General features: G+C 35.5%; 2 protein-coding genes, 1 long non-coding RNA gene and 4 pseudogenes across 6 annotated transcripts; 3 read left to right on the forward strand and 4 right to left on the reverse strand.

The window, feature by feature from the left end:
- Nucleotides 1–123: 123 nt before the first annotated feature.
- Nucleotides 124–3,007, forward strand: LOC104742278 (deSI-like protein At4g17486). Its single transcript, XM_010463268.3, has 5 exons — nt 124–381; nt 1,548–1,608; nt 1,731–1,988; nt 2,109–2,396; nt 2,484–3,007. Exons 2-5 carry the CDS (start codon nt 1,572–1,574, stop codon nt 2,738–2,740), a joined length of 840 nt encoding a protein of 279 aa, XP_010461570.2. The 5' UTR covers nt 124–381; nt 1,548–1,571; the 3' UTR covers nt 2,741–3,007.
- A 36-nt stretch (nt 3,008–3,043) lies between these two features.
- Nucleotides 3,044–3,992, reverse strand: LOC104742279 (peroxisomal membrane protein 11A pseudogene; annotated as a pseudogene).
- A 1,405-nt stretch (nt 3,993–5,397) lies between these two features.
- On the forward strand, nt 5,398–5,805 carry LOC147928681 (uncharacterized; annotated as a pseudogene).
- A 321-nt stretch (nt 5,806–6,126) lies between these two features.
- LOC104743919 (uncharacterized) lies at nt 6,127–9,312 on the reverse strand (annotated as a pseudogene).
- A 1,501-nt stretch (nt 9,313–10,813) lies between these two features.
- On the forward strand, nt 10,814–11,848 carry LOC109128898 (uncharacterized). The gene is made up of 2 exons (XM_087486235.1): nt 10,814–11,552; nt 11,712–11,848. The coding sequence occupies exons 1-2, from the start codon at nt 10,814–10,816 to the stop codon at nt 11,846–11,848; spliced, it is 876 nt and encodes a 291-aa protein (XP_087342361.1).
- Nucleotides 11,849–12,066: 218 nt separating this feature from the next.
- On the reverse strand, nt 12,067–14,027 carry LOC104742281 (uncharacterized). 4 transcript variants are annotated; one of them, XR_015579574.1, is made up of 4 exons: nt 13,488–14,027; nt 12,957–13,162; nt 12,748–12,867; nt 12,067–12,211 (listed from the first exon to the last, which is right to left on the reverse strand). It is a non-coding gene; the product is annotated as an uncharacterized LOC104742281 (long non-coding RNA). The 4 variants fall into 4 exon arrangements; XR_015579573.1 differs by having other exon boundaries at nt 12,748–12,798; nt 13,314–14,027; XR_760495.3 differs by having other exon boundaries at nt 13,314–14,027.
- An 893-nt stretch (nt 14,028–14,920) lies between these two features.
- Nucleotides 14,921–18,450, reverse strand: LOC109128726 (putative F-box protein At1g47765 pseudogene; annotated as a pseudogene).
- Nucleotides 18,451–19,640: the final 1,190 nt, after the last annotated feature.

A 19,640-nucleotide genomic window follows, 5' to 3' on the forward strand; every position in this document is an offset into this window, starting at 1 on the left:
AATAGTTGATGTCGAAAAAAAACTGATTTTTTAAAGCGTTTTGTAGTGAAACGCAATTTTAAGTTAATCATCCAAATGCGTTTTTGATACTGTTGTTACCAAAGTAAGTGAGGATAAAAATCCAAACAAAACAAAACAGACATACAACCAAAAAAAAATAAAGAAAAAGATACAACGGGGAGAGAGAAAGAAAGAACGAACAAATCCGTTCCTTTTCCCTTTTCTCTCTCTCTCTCTCACACTCTCTCATCTTCTTCTTATGATTTTCAACTTATTACAAACAAAGAGAGAAAGAAACGAAAAAAAACAAAACTTCCAAGTTGCAGTCTCAGGTGGTTCACAGTTAATGCTACGCGGTAATGGTGAATCTATCCCAATTTCGTAAGTTACACATTCCCCCACAAACTCTTCTCTATTAGTTTCTAAAACAAAAGAACTGAATTTGCTTGCTGTGTCAAATCTTATATACCGTAGTCGTCTCACATTGTCCAATTCGTATGAAGATTTGGCTCTGAATTGTCGGTTTAGTTTTTGTCGGAGAAATTGGCAAAAAATGAGATCTTTGAGCAAAGGGTTTGTTTATTTCTTAGTCTTTATTACTTTTACTTAATCTATTTTTGGCAGATCTGGAACATATAAACCCTAGAAACAAGACCATATCATTCTTAGGGGATTTTTTAGTCTCTCTGTAGATATCTTAAATGTGTTTCTAAATTGACAGTGCTAAAATGGGTTGCAATCAAAAGTTCTCAATTTCTTCCACTTTCAGTAATGTTTTTCACTTTTAAAGCACCCTTACACTTTTCAAGATTTACCGTTTTTGGTAATGAGTGTTTTAGTTCAAAATTTGGGTTTTTTCCTTTTAGATTTTAAATTAGATCTTTTGACTCTTTACATCAGCTAACTACTGATTGATTCAACACTGTTTGTTGGAATCATTTTTACCTTTTTGTTAGCCTCAATTAGTTGGAATGAGTTGTTGAAAGCTTTGACTTGTCTCCTAAGCTCTTACTTAATCTATCTGTATCATCTTCTCCTGTCTAGTTTCTCATTTATTTAATACACGAACTCAACTACATCTTATTGTCTTCATGATTGCATTCTGACATGGTAGCAACTCTTTTAGAACATGACTTTGATATTATAACTCTAAAACCTTTTTCTTTTGATCTCTGTAACTTTAGTGGATTTGGTTTGAACATTGATTTAAACAACTTTTTTTCTCTAGGATCACATAACAGATATTGAGATGACTTGGCCTTCTTTATATTAAGATGAAAAAAATGAGACCAATCTTGTATATTTTAAGATGCATGCTCTATTATATTTATGCTTTTGTGTATAACTGATTGAAGCCGGCCAAGAGAGATTGGTGCTGACTTTTATATGAGCTGTTGTTGTGTTTCGGCCAACTAGCATAAGATAAAATTAAAAAAAGGAAATCTTTTTCATTTCAGTCTCTTATGTTCTATGAAAACATAATGTGGCACCGAGCTCTTTGCTTGTGCACATTTCAGAATCTTTTATTGATTGATGTTTACATACAGGATAACCTCTACTGAGGCATCCAAATGTTGAAGGGAGAGGAAGGGCCTACGCAGAAGAGAGGTAAGATTTTGATTTGAAATTTGTGTGATTGATTTGAAGATCAAAATGTGTGTTCTAATTGTTATATGTCTCGATTCTTCATTGCCAGTCCAATATTTGAACAAGAATTTCTGAATGGGCAGGTTGGTCAGATTCGCTGCTAGAATTTCGGACAGAGTTTGGAGAAAAGATGAAATTTGTGTCAAAGAAACGTTGGAAATCTCGTGGACCTCTTCATCTGAAAAGCAAATCAGTTGCTCGGTTTTGCTTCTTCTCGAAATTGAAGTCAAACAACCATGGTCCAGGACGTGCACCAGTCTATCTCAATGTTTATGACTTGACTCCTATTAACGGATATATCTATTGGGCAGGCCTTGGTATATTTCACTCTGGTGTAGAAGGTAAGCTTTAGGGGCTTGTGTTTTCTTGTTGCTATGGTCTAATTCGAAAGATTGGCACTTTTGGTGTACTTATAGTTTACTGCTTGCTGCTAACTCTTAACATTTGGTGTTTTCTCGCAGTTCATGGAGTAGAGTATGCTTTTGGTGCCCATGATTATGCAACCAGTGGTGTTTTTGAGGTTGAACCAAGACAATGCCCTGGCTTCAAATTCAAGAAATCAATATTCATTGGAACCACAAATTTAAACCCAGCACAAGTGAGAGAGTTTATGGAGGACATGGCTTGCAGTTACTACGGGAATATGTATCACTTGATTGCTAAGAACTGCAACCATTTCTGCCAAGACGTTTGCTACAAGCTTACAGGCAAAAAGATCCCAAAATGGGTGAATCGGCTTGCACAAATAGGTAACAACAAGGTCTGCTGCATTTTGCAAATTGTTAAAATAATTCTGTTAGATTTATTCTGAAGACAAATTTGCTTTCTATCTGCAGGTTCTGTGTGCAGCTGCATACTTCCCGAGTCTCTCAAGATAACAGCGGTTTGCCATGATCCAGACGGCCAAATCCCAGAGGAAGAAAACGAAAAGAGAAGTCTAAGGAGCTCATTCAGCTGTCTGTCTTCAATCTCCATGAGACAAAAACAGCTTTCCGCATCATCATTGTTCCTACAATCACCTCTCAGAGGCTGCTTACCTCCATGGCAACTCAAACGCTCAAAATCTAACAGCAGTTCCTTGAAAGAAAGGTAGACAAATCCAACAAAAACCATTGCACGTTTCCTCATTCGTTCTCTTAGCAAACACGCCCCCCACGGTTCATCTTTGTAAGGGAGTTCCAAAACAGATTCCATCATCAGTCTCTTCCATCTCTTATTTCATTTTTAACAGGCTTTTATAAGCCCACTCTTCTACTACTCTCTGTTTGTATTGCTTCCAAATTTGGATTTTTTTCTGATTTAAAATCATGTATCGCCCTCAACTCTGTTTATATCTAAATTAGCTGTGTCTTACCTCAAACCCCATTTTCTATTCTCACTCTCTCAAAGCTTTCTATTAACTGAATCATCCATTGAAATTGAGACGAACAGTGTATCAAAACAAAACCTTTATTCGAAAACGAATGATGAACAACATCAACAAGAAACCCAGTTCTTATGAGTACTAACAATAGCTGAAAACAAACCTGCTGAAGCAACCACACTCGGAGCTGATAACACTCCTTTACCATCACCAATATCCGAAACCGTCATCAACCCATCAGCAAGATCCTGCATAATAGACAAAACCTTCAATGTCTTCTTCTCTTTGATCTTCTTCATCTTCTCATCTTCACCATCACAAGCAATCCCTCTCGAACCCGAGATCTCGATCGTCGACGCAACACAAGTCTCTTCCTCTCTCAATTTCCTCAAATCCCTAACCTTCATCGAAACGCTACCAACATACCCAACCAATTCAGCCCAAGCGCTGATCTTCTGAAGCCATTTCGAGTGTTTCGCGTCGATCAATCCGATTTCGCCAACCATATGAACTGTTCGACGAAATAGTACAATCCTTCGCCGCCGTACGCGATCAGAATCAATACGAGCTCGCGATTCGAATCCCACCGGGAGGATCTTAGAGCGTTGATGTCTTGTACGAATTTGCCGAGACGGAAGGCTTTGCGGCTGACTCCGACGCTTGATTCGAAGCTTTTGAGACGAGGGACTATGGGCTTGGTTTCTGGGATTAGAGATGATGCGAGGACGATTTTGGTTGCGTAACGTGAGATCTTTAGGAGTTTGTCTACGCCATCTCTTTTGGATAAGTATGTTTCGAGATGGTTTAGGAAATCTCTGTCTTTGGGTTTTGCTTTTGCAGCCATTGGAGATGAGTTTTTGTGTTCCTCAAGGCACACGCAAAAGAAGAAGAAGAAGAAGAAGAAGAAGAAGAAGATAACCAAAAAATCAAAAGTTTGATTAATTGGTTTGCGTGCCCGCACCGAATTGTCCGGTTTAAATGATTGTGGTGGATCCGAAATATTTATGTGTTTTTTTTTGTCAACTCATATATATCTAAATTATCTACGAAGTACAATTTCGAAAATATGAAACAAACACTAATTTAGATGACACATGTTTGATGAGTATCAAAACGATAATGTGTTTTCGTTTTAAAAAGATAACACCCTAGACTCGAACGAGGGTCTACAAAATATTTGAAATAAGCTTTAACCAAATGATCCTACAACGGTTATTGAATAAAAATATACATAATGGTTATCGAATAATAGCAATATAATTTTTGTTAATCCTGAATCGGGCCAGTATACCTGAATCAATTCCGTGCTGCCAACGGTGAACAAACGCTGGTATCTCTCTCTCTTCTAATCAGGAGAACACTCGCTTTAATGTCCAGGGGAGCTATGGAGCCAACTGTGGCTAGTGAGCAAAAAAAAACAAAAAAGTCCCTTCTATTGATGTTCTTCCTCCTAATGCTCCTTCAACTTCCAGCTCTCTCCAACCAGGCCAATCAGGACCACCTAACCAGTCTCAAAATTACTCAGTTGGCAAAGCCACCAATGGTAGTAGGTGTCAACTTATCATCTCTTTGCTTCTTGTCTCTACATCTATATCACTCGTAAAATTGTTGTGTATAGTTACTCAAAATTTTGTAACTATTACGTGTTTTCGTAGCAACAAAAATTTTGTTACAGATTTGTGAAAAATTAAAGTAATAACTATTTGGTCGTACCAAATATCTCCAACATAGTTAATTGTGGCAAAGTGCTACAGTTTAGATACTAATTAAAATATCACAAATTGCTACTAATTGATATTTTTTTTGTTGTAGCTATTTGTTACACAATGCGTCTAAAATATACGTAACAGTTATCCTCAAAAAACCACAAAATGGTCGTCGTTAATTTGTGATAGTTAGCTACACAGTTAGTTGTCATAAATTTGTTACAAATTGGAAAGATATGTCTAATTTAGTGTGTATAGTGTTGTAGCTAATTATTATAAAAAAAAGTGAAAAAAATATAAATAAAAATCTTTATAATTTAAATAAAAATTTTATTTTTTAATGGGAAAAAATGCCAAAAAAAACCTCAAGTTATTTTTATTTGGAAGTTTAATACCCAATGGTTTTGCATTGGAATAAAAATTTCTCGTTTATTTATTTGATGCTTTTTAAACCATCGCGTGATATTGATTTCACAAATCAAACATCCGACATAACAGACGTTAATTTGATTAACAGAATCTCTAAACCATATTAATTAAACCAAACACGTGTGTAATTGGGGTTAAATGAAAGACACTGTTGCCCTTAGTTATTTCCCCCAAATCGACAAACTCAAACCCTAAAAACTAAAATCCCCAATTTCTTTCTCTTTTTCGTGTGTGTTCTTCTTTCAAAATCCAATGGAGCGAGTGATGAGTCAAACTTCTGGGTCTGATGCAAATTCAGGGAGATGGTCTGGTGGTCCTATCTGCAATTGTGGAAAAGCGACAACCGTTGTAAAATCATGGACAAACGATAATCCAGGAAGAAGATTCTACAGATGTGTTGTTCATGGGTTCTTTGGTTGGGCAGATGAAGAAAAGTCGTATGGTTAGCAGAAGATTAGCTTATTAGAAGCTAGAGATGATATTCGTCATCAGAAAGATGAAATAAAAGTGCTTAAAGAATCTCTAAAGGCCATGAATGAACATGGTGTGAGTGTTGCGACAAAGACGATGCATAGTGGCTTAGTCAACAAATACAAGCAAGAGAAGAATTAGCTTGAAAATGAAGTTATGGCAGCTACTGAGAGAGAGAAATTGCTCTGACAGTTCATTGTGTTGTCTTGGGGAGGATTCATTGTAGTAATTGCGATGATACTTGGATTGGGAAAGTAGTAGAGTATCTTGAGTTGTTGTTGTTGTTTGATATTGTTGTTGTTGTTGCTTACTCTGTTGTATGGTTAATCTTTGTTTGATGCTATTTGCACTTGAAAAATTTCCTAAAAATCAGTACCATTGATCCAAAGAGCCGTTATGTTTGCGAACATTACAAGGATCCAAAAAAAAAAAAACAAGGATCCCACAAAAATATCATCCTAAAGACATCATCGTACCATCCTAATCATTAAGAACATAGAACACATCAACTTAGTTTTTCTTGGGTTGCCAAACATCAATGACTTTGTCAGTCCATGGAGACATTAAGAAAACTGGCGGTTTAGGAGCTTCATCTGATCCTTTGCCACGACCTTTACCCCGAGCTTTGACACGACCCTTGCCTTCACCATTTTTAGTTCCCGGAGGACATCCACGAGCATGTCCTCTACCAGCTGCAGGAGCACTTGAATGTTGTGGTTGTTCTGTGGATTGAGTTTGAGAAACAGTTGGAGTGGACTGGCTTTGAGCTTGCTACCACCTCTTTTGGTGCATTGTGTATGCTCCATGGATCATCATTATCCTAAGAAAACGCTAAAATGTCACAAACAGAAAGCTGTAATAGTCGGAAAAACAAATAAATCAAACTTACCAGTCGCTTTCTCGGTCTCCCTCTTTTGCGAGTAGGAGCTGGTTGTACAACAACATTTTTGCAAGTGCCTTTATTATGACCTGGTTGCTTGCAATTTGTACAAGTACCGGTTTGTCCTTCCCTTGTAGCCTTGGACGGATTGGATGATTCACCTGGTTCCTTGATCCTAGCAAACTTCTTAGGACGCCCACGTTTTTTTCTTTTGTCAGGCACTTCAATAGCCCCTTTATCTGTTCCAATCCACAATCTTTCTCCATTTACAGGTTCTATGTTGTCTTTGTAGTTGGCTTGCCAAACGGGTGTCAGAAACTTTCTATCCACATAGCTATAAAAGATAAGGATACACAACACTTGGTCAGGCACTTATAATGGAACAAAGTATAAATTTAAAGGATAATTAACAAAAACTCTTCTGGATCATGATTGTGCTCAGTTATGACATACATTGCATGGGGACAAGGTATACCGGTTAGATTCCATTGGTTACAAGCACAACTCCTACGAAGAAGATTGACCACAAAGCTACCACTTCCTTCTAACACCTCATAACTACTTTTGAGAACTGAACAGAACTTGGCATGTTTGCGATTGGCTTCAACAATTGCCATTATGTCAGGTGGGAACCTAGTTTGCATTTTCCAGTCTTATCATGTCTCTTTGATATACGCTTCATGGCTTGCCTCCTAACATCCTCAAGCATATTAATGACTGGCTTCTTCCTTGCGTCTTTGATTGTTCGGTTGAAGCTCTCAGATAGATTATTGCAAATGTCCTCACAACTAGAATGCCTTTTCAAGAAGGCTCTGCATCATGTATGTGGTTCTATTTTCAGCAAATCATCATGTGCAGCTTCATCATAAGCTTTCAAAGCCCTCATATTAAACCGATAGTCTCCTTCTACTGGACTATATGCAATAGTCCAGAAATAACCTTCATGAGAGTAGTCTCCATGTGACTTCCTCCAATTGGCATATATGTGTCGAGCACAATGCCTATGCTCTGCATTAGGTAGCAAGTAAGCAACAACATTAAGTAACCCCTTCTGCTTATCGGATATCACCGTCAAACCACTACCTAAACCCAAATGTAAATCCTTCTTTAGCTTCTCAACAAACCAGGCCCATGAATCATTGTCCTCCACTCTAACTATTGCCCAAGCAATAGGATAGATTCTATTATCCGCATCTCTCCCAACAGTCGCCAAAATCTGACCCTCCAGTTCCCATTTCAAGAATGACCCATTAAGTCCAATGATAGGCCGACAACAACTCTTCCATGTTCTTCTTAAAGCATCAAAACAAATGTAAAACTTGTCAAATTGTTGCTTACCAGACGCTTGAGGGATGGTCACAATCTCTGTATGTGTATTCAAATTTGACCTCTTCAGTTCAGCCTCATAATCCCAAAGTTTCGCAAACTGTTCTTTTTGGGTTGTTATCACCATATCCAATGCAATTCTCCTTGCCTTTTGACGAATCCACTTAGAAACAGAGAGTGTGTACCTCATCATTATCTCATATTTGATGTCAGTCCACCTCAATCTTGGTCGTCGTCTAGCTTCATCCCTAAACATTCTCGCAATCACCCCTTGTTTCAACATTTTAGCTTTCCCACTCTGACCATGGTTATGAGTATTGACATAGGTTTGAACTATCCATTTACTTGTGAGCTTATGAGAAGAGCAGTATATCTTCCAATTGCACTTCTCATGGCTACATATAGCGGCCAGCTTTGATGCACCACATCTACACAGCGTCACATCATAGTTAGTCTTCAACACATACCGCAAAAGTTGATCCTTGAACTCTTCTCCACTATGAAACTTCTGCAATAACCACAAATAAGGTTCTTTATCCTTCGTGTATTTAGCTCTTGCTGTCACCCTTTCCTCCTTGTCGTATGCATCCCATTCATCGTCGGTGTCCATTCGATGATCTGGACGCTCAACATCAAAACACTGCCTCTCAAATTCATCTTCATCTACAACTTCTTCCGCATCTACACCTGCACTTTCATTAACACTTGCTGCTTCATTCCCAACTGCTGCTTCATCCCCAACTGCTGCTTCATCTCCATGTGGTATTCCATTGTTAATTTCTTCAAAAATGCTGAAAACCGAGAATCATCATGCCTACCTTCCTCTACTGGATCTACTCCATCATCATGCCTACCTTCCTCTACTCGATCACCATGGTCATCCTCATCAGCTTCTACTCTGTCTTCCTCATCTACAACATCCTCATTTGAAAGAGGGAACGGTGCTGGTACAGTAACCCCGTTGTCGATGTATATATCGACTTCACCACCAATAAGTGCTTCACGACACAACTCCCTTATACCACCATCTATGTTGTTACCAATTGCTCTTGCTGAACTTATATCCTCATGTGGAAGCTTATACCAAAATTCTTCGACTTCACCATCCACTTCATTCTCCTTGCAAAACTCGCCAAAGATCGACCATGTCATCAAATCAGGATCCAGTAACACGTCTTTCGAACCTCCACCTATGTTGTCGAATGATTGCTCATTCATTGAAACATCCCCTCTAAAGTGTATTTTGCACTTCAAACACTCGAAAGCACTGCACACGACAATAAAACATTCACGATTAGTACAAACAAATCCCTAAAAACTGAAATCAACTTCAAATCAACCCCTAATCTCCCAATATAATAATGGATTTCACCCACCCAACCAAAATTAATAAAATCTATGAACCCTAAAATCCCAATATTGAAATCGACTCCAAAATTGGGATGGATCGAGAACCCCAAACCCTATTAACTGAAATCGACATACCTCATCTCCGATAATCTCAGTTCACACCCAATACATTGAACCCAATCCGCAAAATCAAACGCCTTCACTCATCACTCACTCCATTGGATTTTGAAAGAAGAACACAAACGGCAAAGAGAAAGAAATTGGGGATTTTAGTTTTTAGGGTTTGAGTTTGTCGATTTGGGGGAAATAACTAAGGGCAACAATGTCTTTCATTTAACCCCAATTACACATTTGTTTGGTTTAATTAACCCGGTTTAGAGATTCCGTTAATCAAATTAACGTCTGTTATGTCGGATGTTTGATTTGTGAAATCAATATAACATGAAGGTTTAAAAAGCATCAAAGAAATAAAAAAGGAATTTTTATTCCAATGCAAAACCATTGGGTATTAAACTTCCAAATAAAAATAACTTGGGTTTTTTTTGGCATTTTCCCTTTTTTAATGTATACAAAAACATCAACTACTCTTCTCTAATCTCTTCAGCTCTCTCTTTTAGATTATTGCTCAACGATCACTTCATCATCTTTTCTTGAGGTTGATTACCAACTTCGCCTCCCTCGTTTTACCAAACTTTACATACATATCCACAAGGGCACTTCCAACGAACACGTTTGAGACTTCCAAACCTTAGAATCACTGCAATACCAACTTCTCCGAACTTCTTTTTCAAGAGCCAAATCTGAAAACGCCTTGAAAACATTAAACAACGTGTTTCTAGTTTATAGTAGAATATACAAGTTGAGTCTTATAACAAGGTTTATATTTTACCTGAAAACAACCAACTTGTGGTTCACCCTGTATTCTTCAAATCCTAAGTCAAGTCTTTCTTACTTGTAGTGAAACCAGTCTTTTCAGCTGCTCATTGTGCTCCTAATCCCCAATTAAGTTACTCCAATCACTAACTAATCTAGAAACCAAAACCAAGAACATAACGATGCAGAGCTTTGGTTGTGGTGTATGATTGATCACAATGGGGAGACAGATTCTCCACCATAAACAAAACAAATACCAAACTCACCCGCAGTATAGGATTAGAACCATGATGTCCCTTGTTGCATCCTTAAAGTTCAGAGAAAAGCAGACCCATCAAAACCAAAAAAAAACTTTAAGACAACCATATACATATAAAGTGATGATGGTTTAGTGATCATAAGATTTTACCCTCCAGATGTGTCGATGACTTCCTAGTTTTACATATAAATGAAGCCAAATAAGTGATGTATTGTTGCTTCAATAATCACGTACACATGAACCTACGTAGCAAAAAATTGTAAAAAATCCAATATTTGGGTCCAAAATAAACAGATGCCAAAATTTTGTAACTTAATACATTGTAAACCAAAGCCACTGTATATGTTGGAGAACTTGGTGGATTCGTTGAAGTTGTCTTTGTCTGAGCATAGGATTTGGTTTAAACTTCCATTTGAGAGTTTATCGGATCTAAAGATGAGGTGTAATGGAACTGATGGAGTTGAGAGAATGTGTATGCCTGAAAATATCACTAAAGCTGTTAGAATAACATGGAGAAAGAAGGTGCTATTCACAACAATAGAGCTGATGGTGAAGGTGATGATAATAGAGCTTATGGTGAAGGTGATGAATGGGAAAATGTCAAAGGATGTGGTGATGATGAGAGAGCCATCTTAGCATTAAAGAATTTTGAAAAAGGTGTGTATGATGCATTGATGATGAAGAACCCGCGCAACTGTAGCCGTGCTTTCTTTACTTGTGCATCAATGTGTGAAGATGTCTCCAACAATTTTTCTGAGTCTTACAACAATGAAATCAACCAAGCACGCGAGATGCCACTAGTAGAGATGTTGGAGAGGCTTAGACGACAGTGTATGATCCGTAATGCAATGAGGAAGAAGAAGGCTATGAGTCATCAAGGAAAGTTTAGTTTGAAAGTGGCTGCCACCATTACAAAAGAACAAAAACACATGTTGTATTGTCAAGTGGTTCCTTGTGGTAATGGCCATTATGAAGTAACTGAGCATGGCCAAGGTTTTAGGGTTGATATGAATGCTAAAACTTGTGCTTGTAGGAGGTGGAGTATGACTGGGATACCTTGTCGACATGTACTGCGTATAATATTGAAGAAAAAGCTGAAACCTGAGGATTTTGTTGTCTCAGATTGGTATTTGACTACAAGATGGGTTAAGCAATACAATGAGACACTAATGGGAGTGAATGGAATGTGTTTTTGGGAAAAGTCCGGGGAATCTAGACTTCAACCACCACCAAGACAAGCAGATAAAGGTCCCAAAAAGAAGCAGAAAAGAATCAAGGGGAAAAATGAGTCACCACAGAAGAAAAAAAAGAAGAAGAATGAGAAAGGGAATGAAGAAGAAGAACCTGCTCAGAAAAAACTGACAAGAGAAGGAATGAAACTTCATTGTGGGCGTTGTGGATTAGCAGGCCACAATATAGTGAGGTGCAACAACATTGGAGTTCCGGTTAAAAGGCCACCAAAGAAGCAATCACAAGCTGGTCCAAGCCAAATAAACCAAACAAGTCAATCAAGTCAGCCATCACAAGCCTCTCAAGCAACCTAAACAAGTCAAGCATCATAAAGACAAACACCGTCAAGCATGTTGTCTCATATTTTAAGAGGTTTCTTTTGATTGAGTCTCAGATTTTAAATGTTTAGGTATGGTTTTTCTTTTTCTGGTAGTGCAGTCGGTTTTTAAGGTTTTAGACTTTTAGGGATGATTTTTTTCATTTTTTTTTGCTGGTAATGCATTCAGTGTATGGTTATTTGCTGCTAATACACTTGAGTTTAAGGATTTTTTTCTCAATATTAATGCTATGTCATTACAAACTTATTACAAACAAAAGGAAACCATGACCATTACACACATAAACGAGAGATAAAGAAGATGACGAACAATGTTGTTGCCACTTGGATTCCACGTCATCTACATTTCACGGTACAATAACGGTGTTAGTCCCTAAGTATGGTTTAGCACAAAAATTTGAGATTAGATATGTAATTTAAATAAATATAGAGTGGAGGTATGTTTTAGCACAGTCATATAGTCAAGGTATGAATTTAACATAACAAAGATGTACGGGTATGAATTAACCGATTTCCCCCACTGTATAAATCATATAGTAATACAATATTACAAATGCAAACACCACTTTAAGAAAGTACAAAGATGTAACAAGGAAACAACCTTTTTATCAATCCCAAATTTCCCATAAGCTCTATAGCAAGTAACAAAAGCAGAATAAACAAATACAGTAACGAGACAGGGAAGCAATAGAATATGCATAAACTAGTTTATAAACATCTAAGCTCCACTATCACAGGAACATTTATGTATAAATGATATATTCAACCATAGAATATGCAATCTATAAAAAACAAACAACGACATTCAAACAAAAACACTTGAACACTTAAACACTCAAGCGAATCTAAGAGAGATGAGAGAAGTTAACAACAAACCAATAAAGCTGAGGGGATCCTTGTGCTAACTCCTAGCCACCAGAAGATACCCTATAGAATCCAATAACCCACCATATTAATGAGATCATCGTATCTGCAGATTCTAGATGCTTAGCAAAACTGGTTACATAAAACACAGCTTTAGACCAAAATTTGTATCATATATAAGAAAAAATATCACAATCACTAAAGCTTAAAACCAACAAAACCTGTTGTTTTCGTTCTTTAATTGTCCTAGCTCCAAGTATCTATCTTCCGAGTTTCTATTAAAACCAACTTTCTTCTTCCTCCATAGAAGAAGATGAAGAAGAAGAATGAGCTCCAAGTAACTTTAGCTCCTCTCTGCTTTCTCAATGAACCCAGGGACATGAGAGTACAATTACTAGGGCTGATATTATAACTTTTGGTCTCTTCCCTGTAAGAAACCAGAACCCATGTAAGAAAAAATAACTTGTATATGAATCTGAAATATAGTAGCCAACCAGAGAAACCAAACGGTGATGGTGAACACAGCTAATGAATTCAATAGCTACATTAAACTCACAGTCCCCTTGTTCGCTACCCACCTTAAGCTACTTAACAACAACATGGCTAATGATTTAAGCCCTCCTTCTCCAAGTATGAATTGTTTAATTCTTCAGTTCTGTCCATTAGCTCTTTATAGGTAAAAAGCCTCTATCCACTTGGCACTATCCATGAATTCTTCAAGACAAAAAAACAAAAAAAAAAACAAACACAACTTAAGTAGAATATGCAGTATCGATGTAGACAATGACGCATTCACGACCGCGAATTGAACCGGAGGAAGCGGAACAGACGGTGTCGATGTAGACAATAGCAAATTTCCAACCGCAAACTGACCCGGAGGAAGCGGAAGCGGCAACGAACGACCACCACCACCACTGTTTTAGATATGCGACTAAGCAGAGGGAAACGAGCCGTCGTTGCCACCGCCAGGAGCTTGAAATTTTTATTGAGACTGTTTCCCAACAGAAACATAATCACTCCTGCTCATGTACTTCTAAATCCGCCATCGGATTTGTCAACTCGTGAAAACTGAGAAAAAAAACCCTGGTTGCTCGCTCAGAGAGGCAATGCAAGAGAAAAGAGGAGATCTAAGAGGAGATGAGAGGAATGGCATACAAAGAAAGAAGAGGAAATAAGGAGAAGATGAGATCTGGAGGCCAAAAGAATTTTTTTCCAGAATTTTGTATTTAGGTTTACAACTTCAACACAATCAATTTTTACTACGATTTGTGACGTTTTGTGTCGTGTGCATCAGTGCTACACCATTTTGTGTCCCTAAATATGTAGCAAGTTTGTTATAATTTATCTCTGTTACTATTTATCGTTATATAGCTACGTTTAGTAACCAATTAGCTACAAATCTTATTAACTAAAATTTTATCTCTAATTTGTAACTATTTGTAGTTAATATTTGGTATTATTTTTTTCCATAGCAAAAAATGTAACTATATGATCAAAATTTTCTAGTGTACCATAACATATGTACATATATATATATATATATATATATATACTCCCTGATTTTGAGTTAGACACTTTTGTTGCATGTTTTTGGATATTTTTTCTATGTAGTTCAAGTGGACAATCATATATATTTCATATAAATATATATATATATATATATATATATATATATATATATATATTACTTTTTTTGGTTTCGCCCTTAACATAGAAAAATTATTTTATTTTAGGTGAATTCTAGTTTAGAAAAATTAAACGAAAAACTCTATTAGTTTATTTTATGTGACGCCTGCTGCTGTAAATTTCCTTTAATTTGTTGTCGTGAACTGCTTAAAGAAGAAAAAGAGAAGGAGAGCTCATTCACTTGTGAAAAAGAGATATAGTATAGTAGCATGAGTCCCATTTAGTATATGATTATTATTTAAGAGCTTATATTTGAAAGCTATCATTATTCTTCTAAATGTCTAGTTTACAACAGTAGGGGGAATTTGTTTGAGTTACCAGGCATGGTTTGAACTTTTAAAATGAAAATTGCCAAAATTACTCATTTTTCAGACGTTTAGCACAACAAAATTAATCCAAATGATAATTAAAGTAAGGAAAAAAAATGAGAACAGAAATCATAAACTTGCATAAGATAAGTGTCATAATGCCAAGGAAAAGAAAAACCGCAAGAAATTTGTTACAAAGACATTTGATTCTCAAAGTGATTCGGGAAAGCATGGAGCTTGTGAAAATATAAAGTATTGACCACAGCTTTGTCTTCCATGATTCCTCCAAGTTCGAATCTTCTGAAGCTGCTCCTCACCGGATCACAAAATAATATATAAGACGGCTTGTGATACGTGTCAGGTACATAAATAAACTCACCAGCATGAGTGATACCTCTTACGTACAAAGAAGTATTCAAACTCTCATCTCTGTACCAAATAGGTGCAAGAAAGCCTTTACTCGACCACTTGCCTTTCTCCGCATCTTCCAAAATGCGCAATGTCATTTTAGCATCCTTCTTAGTCTCTCTTCTAACAAATGCTATCCTCCCTTCGTAAGCTATGATCCGATTCATCATAACATCTGATGGTAACTAAATCATACCAAACTTTTCAGATCTGACATCAAAGCTCATTATAACCCAAACACTGGTACGATAAACATAGGCTATATAATATATAACCCCCTTGATGCATCGCCCCGAAGTATGACTGTCAGAACGATGTGTAGGTTTAGTTTTTACTGATCTCCATTTTTCTTGAGCAGATCCCAATGTTAACACCCGACACACATCAGAGCTTCTTCTAAAAGGCATGCACATTACTTTGTGTTTACATTCAACCGGATCGTATCCTAAAAAGATGGTTAGATTCTCCCAGCACAATGTTATCTTTATTAATGATTTATTTTTTTATTTGTTGTTTGTTTATTTTTATTTTTTTAGGTTTAGTAATATCTAAAAAAATAAATCCCTTAAGTATATTGTAACATGGCACATATTTATTGGTTAAAATATGAGGAGGTGAATATATGGGTTGAATCCAAGAATTAGTCCAAACTGAATGGCGAAAACTCTATGTTATTTTTAATTATCAGTATTCACTTGATTTGTTTTTAAAAAAAATATAATTTATATTTTGAAGATTTTTCTATAAAAATGAATATGTCAGCCGGCTTTTATATTATACTAGATAAGGATCCGTCCGGATTTAAAATTTTGTAAATAAAATTAAATTTAATAAAAGTATATAAAAATTTCTAGTATATTATTTATAATTTTTTTTATAATACACTGATTTATATCTATATAAAAATCTTTTTATGTCTGTTACCAAATGTATTTTTTACACCTATGTATATTGTATGTTACAAATATATTATTTACCACTACTTACAAAATATCTATATAAACAAATTAAGCTAACTATTATGTCTCTTTATTTTCACTTTTGCATAGTTTCTTACTAAAATTGTGGCTAAAAAAAACATTTTGAATTAAATATAAATTACATCATAGTAGTGTACGACTAACCATGGAGAGAACTTTGGTTCTGCCCTCCTCATTTGGGGAGATAACGTTGCGTCAAACCTCCTCCACCTTCCTCCCTTGGGTAGATAACCTTGCGTCCAACCTCCTCCACCATAGAGAGAACCTCGGCTCTGCACTTTTCCTGTGTGGAGAGAACATGTTCACGTCTTTTAGCTATCTCAAAGTGGCTTGCTCCAGCAACCAATGAAAGACCATTTCCAACGTTACAAAATCTTTTGATAATAACTAATATTAAATTTCCCAATGTAATTCATGGAAGTTTCTTTGACACACCATTATGGATCTTCTGTCTCCAAGCTCCTATGGATCTATCAACAATGATTTATGTTTTTCTAATCTATCTATGTTTGTTGTAGGCTCGTGTTTGATAAACCTATTAACCTTCTCCTCTTTATCTTCTTTTGCGATTGAACGAATGGTAACAATTATGTTTGCACAAAAAAGGTCTATGACCAACCAATCAAGGTTGAGAAATTAGAAGAAAATTAATTTAATATAATTAATGAAATAATCGAAAAATATAAGCACAGTAATATATGAATCTCAAATAATTCAATGATGAAAATATAAATTAAATAAAACAATTTAAAACTACTAAAATAAATTTTAAAATACATTATTAGAAAAACAAGATGCATATATTAATCTTCCATTTTTTTTGGTCAACATATTAATCTTACCTATTACAAACTGAAAAAGTAGAAAATAGTAGTACATTTTGGTTGAAAAAAATAAGGAAAATTTGTCTTCCCATTCAAAAAGTTTGACCAATAGAACAAAGTTGAAAACAATATTTTTGAATAAACTATTTTTTAGATGATTAATATGAGATGATTTATGTTTCTGTAGAAGTGAGTATTTACATTTTTTCGAATTAATAATTTTCTATATATTTTCCTTAATCCCTTCTCTATTTTATGAGAAAATGTCTTCCAATCTCATTTTTTTTTTAAATTCTTGCTTCCCACTTTCTTGTAAGACGTACTATCGTTCGACGATAAGAATGCTTTCTGTTTAGTTGATCTAGTGTTATATAGTTTCTGTTGTTATCTTGCATTTGTGTATTCATCTTTTTTTTTATGCTACCTGTCGTGCAAATCAATAGAAATAATAATAATGCCGTGAGAAATTTGTTAATCCCAAAAATCTTAGTTATTAACTTATTATGCATAAGAAACTTGTTAACACTTCAAAGTCAAAGATTGCATAGTATGCATTATGAAATTGAGAAATGAAACAAAATTTAAAGAAACGATAACGAAAACACGTGGTAATATCTATAAATCTTTTTATATAGTTGCTTCGATTAGACAACAAACAAAATCCCTTCGAGACTTGTTCAAGAACGATGATGTGTCAAACAAAAGGTTAATAAAAAACAAAGAAGAAAATTTTAGCAAGAAAAACAAAACTGAAAACTGTGATTTTTTATCGTTAAAAATTGGCATGTGTCACGATATGATGAGTTACTAACTTTGATATGTGATTTCTGATCATTAAAATTGACATGTGTCACAATCTGATGAATTACTAATTTGGATATTTAATCGTTAAAACTGACACGTGTCACGATCTGGTGAGTTTTTAACTTTGATCTCTGATCGTTAAAACTAACAGGTGTCACGATTTGGTGAGTTACTAACTTTCAAAACCCAACTTTATATAATAAGATACTAACTAGATAAGGACCCGCCTGATGTGCAGGTTAAAGTTTTATAAAATTAAATTAAATTTAATAAAAATATATTAAAATTTGTTGTACGTTATTTATAAGTTTATTTTTTCTATAATATACTGATTTATATCTATTTACAAATCTTTTATGTATATTACCATTACAATTAAAAACATATTTTTTACACCTAAATATACTGTATATTATAAATATATTTTTTACTACCACCTAGAAAATGTCTGTATGAACACATTAAGCCAACTATTATATGTTTTTTTACTTTCACATTTGCATAGTAATTTTAATTAATAAAATTATTGGCTCAAAAAAGCATTTATTACATAGTATACTAATCAATAATGTATCATCACAATAGTATATGACCAACCATGGAGAGAATCAGAGAATCTTGGCTCCACCCTCGTCCCTTATGCAGAGAATCTTGCGTCCAACCACCTCTACCATGGAGAGAACTTTGGCCACCCCTTCTTCCCATGGGGAATAAACTTGCGTCCAACCTCGTATACCTTCTTCCCTTGGGGAGATAACCTTGCGTCCAACCTCCTCCACAATAGAAAGAACCTCGGCTCTGCCTTCCTCATGTGTGGAGACAACATATTCACGTCTTTTAGGTATCTCAAAATGGCTTGTTCCGAAAACTAATGAAACTAAAGACCTTTTTCTAACGTCACAAAATATTTTGATAGTAACTAATGTTAAATTTTTCGTTGTATTTGTGCAAGTATCTTTGACACACCATCATGTAGCCTTTGTCTCTGGAATGCTCTGACTGCCACCTTTCTTAGTGAGCCCCATGTCCACTCCCAGTTCATGGGTCACCTTCTTCAGTGGGCCCCTCGTCTACTCCTGGCCCACCCATACTCGGTGGCCGGTTTGTTACGTCCAAGAGACTTTAAATACTTGTTTACCGATCCTACAAATCACCATATTACCGACCCTTCCTCATAATACTTGTTTTATCCCCACTCGCACAGTTACGACAATCACTTCCCGAAAGGTCATTCATGCTGAAACTACTCCAGCTCAAGCACACTTAACTTTAGAGTTCTCTCAGAATCCTTGATCGAAAAGATAAGTGCACTTTGGTGACATAGGTTGCCAAATCAATTCTTTTAAACCTATCGGCAAACCATGGTGTCACAGTCTCCAAACTCCTATGGATCTATCAACAACAAATTATGTTTTTCCAATCTATCTATCTATGTTTGTTGTAAGCTTGTTTTTGATTAGCTTATTTTATCTAACTATTAGGTTGATGAGCTTCTACTCCTTCCTTTTAGGATTGAATGAATGGTAAAAATTATGTTTGCACAAAAAAGAGTCTATGACCACCCAATCAAGGTTGAAAAAAATTAGAAGAAAATAAATTTAACATAAATAAAGAAATAATAGTAAATTTTAAGCACAATAATATATGAATCTCAAATAATTCAAAGGTGAAAAGATAAATTAAATAAAACAATCTAAAAATACTACATTAAATTTTAAAATACAGTATAGAAAAGGAACACGCACATATTTTTGTTAAAAATTTAGTTTTCCATTAAAAAAGTTTTACCAGTAGAACAAAGTTGAAAGCAATATTTTTGAAAAAAATATTTTGTTAGATGAAAAATATAAAACGATCTATGTTTATATCGAAGGGACTATTTACAAAATTTAGAA

Source organism: Camelina sativa, chromosome 14 (genome assembly GCF_030686135.1).
Source record: "Camelina sativa cultivar CO46 ecotype springtype chromosome 14, ASM3068613v1".
Lineage (NCBI taxonomy): Eukaryota > Viridiplantae > Streptophyta > Magnoliopsida > Brassicales > Brassicaceae > Camelina > Camelina sativa.

Bases quoted from the DNA above. Each gene is read 5' to 3' on its own strand.
- LOC104742278 (XM_010463268.3), top strand. From the start codon at position 1,572: ATGTTGAAGGGAGAGGAAGGGCCTACGCAGAAGAGAG. The intron at 1,609-1,730 runs GTAAGATTTTGA...CTGAATGGGCAG, and splicing joins AGGGCCTACGCAGAAGAGAG to GTTGGTCAGATTCGCTGCTA. The intron at 2,397-2,483 runs GTAACAACAAGG...TTCTATCTGCAG, and splicing joins GAATCGGCTTGCACAAATAG to GTTCTGTGTGCAGCTGCATA.
- LOC109128898 (XM_087486235.1), top strand. From the start codon at position 10,814: ATGGAGAAAGAAGGTGCTATTCACAACAATAGAGCTGATGGTGAAGGT. The intron at 11,553-11,711 runs GTCCCAAAAAGA...GTGGATTAGCAG, and splicing joins ACCAAGACAAGCAGATAAAG to GCCACAATATAGTGAGGTGC.